At 40.7% G+C, this 6,493-nt stretch overlaps 1 protein-coding gene across 3 annotated transcripts in view; it reads right to left on the bottom strand.

Moving 5' to 3' along the window:
• DENND4A (DENN domain containing 4A) overlaps nt 1-6,493 on the bottom strand; it is a 131,120-nt gene that overhangs the window by 71,279 nt on the left and 53,348 nt on the right. For all 3 annotated transcript variants that reach the window (XM_019503964.1, XM_019503966.1, XM_019503965.1), the window contains exons 10-12: nt 5,556-5,700; nt 4,802-4,977; nt 115-215 (exon numbers count right to left, since the gene is read on the bottom strand). In XM_019503964.1, coding sequence (XP_019359509.1) covers nt 115-215; nt 4,802-4,977; nt 5,556-5,700 — 422 coding nt within the window. The remainder of the gene's footprint in view (nt 1-114; nt 216-4,801; nt 4,978-5,555; nt 5,701-6,493) is intronic.

Raw genomic sequence — 6,493 nt, 5'->3', positions numbered from 1 at the left:
CCAGGGGACAGGGAAGGGGAGGGGAATGTACTCTATTAAAAAACTACTCTGTCAACAGTGGCTGCAGTACACAAAGGGTTGAGGCAAATTGTTTTGTATACATCCCTTACTCACATTCTGCCAGCTGTTGATACAAGTTATTTAAAGTGTTCATCAGATTTTTGCATGGTTTCTTTGGTAAGATCTTCCAGGCAACAGTTTTTTTATCTCCAGTTCTAGAAAGGGAAAAAGACGAGTATGAATATTTATTGGAACACAGGCTTCTAAAGTGGATGAGACTCAGAGGAATATACATTTTTGCATGTATGCATGTTATTTATTTAACAATTGTTAAGCACACAGAATCTGCTATATAGAGAATGTTCTTTTGAGCATGGGAGGGAAAAAAGCAAACATTTACTGTATGGAGATGCAGTAACATTCGCATCCAGCTGGTTACCCATATATTCAGACAATGACTCCACAAGTCATCCTCCATTAGTGCTGGGAGAAGTCATACTTTATGAAACAGAAACATTTAGATCTCAAGGAAATGATGTGAATGCTTTTCATCTTCTACCACATTATGAGCAGAGACTACATACGTTTGCTGAGAGACGACCTTCAACACCTCAGTATTCTGCACCTCTGAATTACGTGCTAATGGTATGCAACAGATTTAAAAAAAAATATCTCAAGCCAGGTATTGCAAAGACTGAGACTATAAGCCAGGATAAAACACACAGCTGGACTGCTATGCCCTTTCAGCAGCCACAACCCTGTGGTGTTACACATAGTTTTTATGTTCAATATTTATCAAGTTTCTGTCCAACAGAGTTTAAGAATGATTTTGCTGCACAGAACAATACAGGCCTAAATACTATAAAATATAGCAGCTACACAGAGGTACTTCCTAAACCGTAGTTACTTAAAATCAGGAAGGGGGAGATGATTGAAACTTAAGCAATGAGCTGAATAAAGCAATAACTGGTGTGAATCCCACTTGCCTGGATCTGACCCTGAGCAACAGAAGGTGATAAAAAGTTACGCTCTCCCATTGTCAGCAGAGGGCAGTAGCAAGCCTTTGAGACCTTAAAGCCACAAAAGAGCAAACATCTCATGTTTGTCACCTGCTTTTTAAAAATAATTTTACGTACATATACAGTGTTCATATGCTTCGAGAAAAGGCATCTGAAGCCTGTCATTGATAGAAGCAGCAGGAAGACTGCAACAAAGGTAAGGATTATAAAAGAAGCTGAATCAATGAGCAAGAAAGTAAAAGCAGGGGCAACTGAAAGTACTGACACAGGCAGCAATGGCTAAGAAAGGATGCTTCTGCAACTCTTCTACCCCTTAAATAATCCCCACTCATGATCATAGCCCACCCCCAACTCACTGCCAAGAACTGCAATCCAAGAGCTGTATGAAGTCTGAAATAGGTAGAGGTGTCTTAATACAGCTTCTTTTAGCAAATCACTATCAAGGTTTTTAAAAATCAAATATGCAAAACTGTGGCCATAATTCCACAGATTACTTTCCTAAAAATAAAGCATTCAAAAATAAAAATTAAGAAACAAACGAACAGTAAAAGCATGGAAAAAGGATTACAGAAGACAAGTATTTTTATAAGACACCTCCCCCCCCGCAATTTTATATATTTCTTGACCAATCACAGCTGCAACAACACTCCAACCCTACTGGAAAAAGGATCACACCACAGACCTCCCCACCGCAACTTAAGTTAAAAAAAAATAAGTGCCGATGGCTTAAAATACGCTATCTATAAGATGCCCATGCAAAACAGAATTCAGTTATACTGTTTTAGTATAGAAAAGACTTCTCTGAAAAAATTATCAGCTATATACACACTTAATGGATTCTGGAATTTGGGCATTTTACATTAGGATTATATATAACATTTTACAAAGCAAACAGAAGTCCTGTAGGGCCTACAAGAATAACTCTGAATCACCTAACTGAAATTTTGTATTTAGAAGAACAGTGCTTCAACAGAGCTGTGGGCATATCAGGATTGTTCAAGAACAGTGTACAAGGCCTAATTTTCTCCAATACAAACACTATAGCTAGTGTATATAAAAGACAGTTTTCCTGCTTTATACAACTGCTACGCTGATCCATTTGTTGCAGCACAACCCAAAATGCTTCTCTAAATAGCTTATTTGAGCCCCACTGGCTGAAAATGCCTATATCAGATTCAACACCAGAGAGAGTATTCACCTTATACTTTGTATGCAGCTAGTCTTGCCAACTACAAACATCTACTCTGAGATATTCTGCGGGGGATGCCTCACACTCCTCAATTCTTCTTCCATAAAACCCTAGCCTATGAAGCCAGGCCTACACCAATGTTCTTTACATCAGGATTTCAGAAGAATAAATCAGAATCATCAACTTAAGGACTGGAACAATTGATCTGTATTCTTGCAGTTTCAACCTGTTTACCAATTCTTCCCTTTAGGCAAATCTGCCAGAAATAAGCTATGTTTGAATTGTTCTCCTTGTGCTGCAGAACTTACTGCATCTTGGCTGCCAGGCTTGTTCCCTAATGGCTTTAAAGCTGCACTGCTACCACTTAAACCTCTTCAATAGCTGGCTTCCGACTATCTTAGGAATCTGTTGCTATCTTGAACTCGAAAGCCTTTTAAGGAACCCTAGAAGTAACCAGAATTGATTCAGGAACTGAATGTATTTGGGAGGAAGATAGAAGGCTTCATTCCGTGTTTAAAAATGTTGAAGTTAATGCCAGCTACTTTATTGAACAAGTATGTATATTTTTGACAATTACTGTAGGAATGGAAACGTTTGTTCGTTTCTTCTAAATGGCATCAACCTCATTTTTATTATACACAGAAGCCAAAAAGAAGCAACACTGTTATACACAATGATAGTTTTACAGCTTATGACAGTAATAGCACACACTGATTTGTAGCTGAGATTTATTCTATTTTCTTGGTTCTTTACTTCAGATTATTTTCTTCATTTGAAGCTTTTTTTCCCCATTAAGTCACATTGCCTCCAATCACCTGAATGGAGTACTCCAAGGTAGGAGCAAAAGGCCAAATGTTAGCTCTTCCTCTGATTAACCAGGTAGCCTTAAGCAAACCACTTATTCTGTTTCTCAGGATGCTATCTGAAGAACTAGGATAATACCATCTGCCTTACAACAGTGCTGGGCTGATTAGTTTAATATCTGCATTGTGCATTCAGGTTGCATGCTAAATATGATGTGATCATATGTTAATATCCTTATTCCAAAGCCAACTGGTGGAATTCCTGAGGAGTCCACCTGTACGTACAAGAATGTGTAAGTGAAGAAAAAAAGAAATCAGTGCATTAACCTTACTGCAACAGGAAACCATGATTCAGGGTCCTGGTCTGGGAGGCAGGTATGGGCTGTGAACAGGCATTCATTTCTAGGGGTGGAAACTTCAAAGAAATGAATACCTATTCCTAGCCCACTTTAAGAAATTTCCACCACTAGAAAACTTTTCAGGAGAGGCAGCAGCACAGGCATTCAGCCTGAAACCACCCCCTCTCCCCTGGCTTATCACACCTTCCCCTGCCCTGTCTGGGGAACAGGCAAGGAGTCTTTCTCCATCACTCTTCTCCCTCCCATAGACAAGGGACCAGGTCTCCTTCACTCTCCTCTTGGTTTTGGGGTATAGGAGTAGCAGGGCAAAGCCCCCAACCCATTTCCCAGACTTGGCAGCCTCCAGTTTGAGGAACAGGTGGGGAGCAGTGGGCAGCTGCTCCCCTCCTGGAGCAGACCAGATACTCTCTTGCAAAAGAAATCTTCCACTTGTCAGCCTAGAAGATCTTTTTTCTCAAGAAAAACTGAATAAATGCTTTTATACTCCTAGTTTCAACTGAAGCAGTGGCAATTATCCTGACAGAATCACAACACCTCCATGTGGCTCTGGTTTCTGCTGCGGACACAGCCACTAGCCTGCTCTGCAAGCCTGGATGAACCATTTCTTCTCCCACCTTTTATTTCTTTTCTGTATGTAGAATGCAGGTGTTTCGGAAGGGTTTCTGTCTCTTAGTATATGCCGCTACGGAGTTTAACACTACTAGACTCAAATCCTAGTTGGCACCTCCAGGCATTGCCACAACAATAACAGCATAACTGAAGTCAGGATAAGATCCTATCTGCCTGCTCGATTCTGGTAATTCAGATAATCTGTTAGTAAAAGTGGTATTCCCTCATCCAAACCATAATTGCTACTCCGCTGGCAGGATAGAACCATTGCTCATTATCGATGGACTGGCTCTAAATCTTTAATTTGACACACTGTCCTCCTTGAAAGTTCTCATTTCTAATGTGATTTATAATTATTCTCAAAATTCAGGGTGTCAGTTTGATTCTCTAGTTTTTCCAACAACTCCTTGTCTCAGGAGGCTAAAATTGCTCGAGACCTTTACAGGGAAAACGTCTGTTACTGAGAAGACTACCTAATAAAAGGAGAAATATCTCCTTTCCCCTGTGGAAGCAGCAAGATTGGCAGCAAGCACAAGCAATCTAGCAAACATGCCAATGCAAGCAAGAACCTTTCAGTCTTAAAAAAAGTGTATAGAGTGATGGTGGTGATTAATGAGGGCTCTACCTCCATTGTGCTGTACTGCACAAATACCAATGAGCTACTGTTTCTGACAGACATGTCACAGAAGAAAGATTGTTGAGATGCTATTACACAACAGGTACATAAGGTGTAAAGACACTTAAATGAAAAATATAACGTGTTGTCATAAGAAGTATGAAAGCAAACACTATTGTACAGAAGAATCATTCGTGCATACTTACTGAGAAATGGTGTTGGTATCTAAGTCCACACAGCTAACATCTGGTGGAGGGTCATAGAGGTCAAAGTATCTTGAATCAATTCCTACTATGAATGGACATGGTGCGCTTAACACATCTGCCAATGCCAAGGGGCAAAGTGGAATGTACGGACATGGCCAGTGGAAAGGAAATATCATCTTTAAAAAAAGCCAAATAAATGTAGCTTAAATATATATAAACATGACAAAGAGAAAGGATAAGCTCAAATGTTCTAAATATGTGGAAAATAATCTAGCATGAAAGACAGAACAGGATTTAGGTGGCTGAAATTATAAAAGCCAAGTAATAGTTGCTGTCAATGTGCAAAATTGTCTTTTAAAAATTTTAGCTTGTTTGGCTTATAAAAACAAAACTGTCCTGTTCCTCAGGTGAAGCAGCAGCCCTGGTCAGTGAGGACAGAAGAAAAACCCAACATGCATCTACAAAACTTCTACGTGGAAGGTTGAAGCAGAGAATATTCAGGGATGTTAAAGTTCCTGCATTCAGTGCATTATTATGGCTGAAACAAATACTATAAATAAGCAAAAGTCAACACCTTCTACTATATTCATGCAACTCCAGGGGTATCGCAGACGGCAAAATATGAGCCTTACTTTGAATTCCTAAGTAATAGGATTCCTAAGTAATATTAAAGAGTTTACCTGACTAACTTTCTTCTTCCTTTTTTTTTTTTTTTTTAGTATAGGCATGACAAAGAAGAGATAACGCGACTTACGGAGACTAACGCCTCTGTCACACTAGTAAGGACTGAAGGGCGTAAGGAATGGATGAGAATTTTATGTTCCGTTACAGCAAATACGAGCAGCGTCACTGCATTCTCGGGTCCTAGGTTCTGAAGCAGCGTAGAAAACTTGCCACCACTACTGGAGAAAAAAGAACTTTGGTGAAAAAAAGTCTTATAATTATATATTGCAATGGAAAAAAAAAGTCACTGTGTTCTACATCACAAACTAATTTAAACCAGGGTATTATAAAGGTCAAACTGCAAACTTAATTTTCCATTTGTGTCTATTTTTTTGCATTCCTGTTCAGCACAAATGCAGGCACTTCCATTGTGCTCCAATATCCTAAAAAGCAAAGGTTATTTTTCCAGTAGCTCTGAGAAGTAGTCAGTGTAGATCTCACTGTAGATGCACAAACGTAAGAGACTAGACTTTGAGTTGAGGTCCCACTGGAGTGGCATGTCACCTGTGCTGCAACATGTTTCTGAGCACGGACCAGGTCATCTCCCCCACTGGGACCCCCACTGGGACCCCCACAGGCCCCAGGGAAGGCACACCCAGGCCTAGGGTCAGAGAAGACCTAGTCAGGGAACTTCTGGGGGGACTGGACGTATTTAAATCAGCTGGTCCGGATGATCTCCACCCCCGAGTGCTGAGGGAATTGGCTGCGGTCCTTGTGGGACCCCTGGCACGGCTGTACGAGCACTCATGGTGCTCTGGTGTGGTGCCAGAGGACTGGAAGAGGGCCAATGTGGTTCCCATTTTCAAAAAGGGGAGGAAGGAGAATCCAGTAGACTATAGGCCAGTTAGTCTTACCTCAGTCCTGGGCAAGCTTTTTGAGAGAGTTATCCTGGTGCATGTCCACGAGGGGCCAGCGGGGGAGATCATGCTTAGGGGCAACCAACACGGGTTCAACAGTGGCAGGTCCTGT

This window comes from Gavialis gangeticus, unplaced genomic scaffold (genome assembly GCF_001723915.1).
Source record: "Gavialis gangeticus isolate Ggan-Ray unplaced genomic scaffold, GavGan_comp1, whole genome shotgun sequence".
Lineage (NCBI taxonomy): Eukaryota > Metazoa > Chordata > Crocodylia > Gavialidae > Gavialis > Gavialis gangeticus.
The sequence above is the reverse complement of the archived record's forward strand: the minus strand, read 5'-3'. Positions and strand labels throughout refer to the sequence as shown.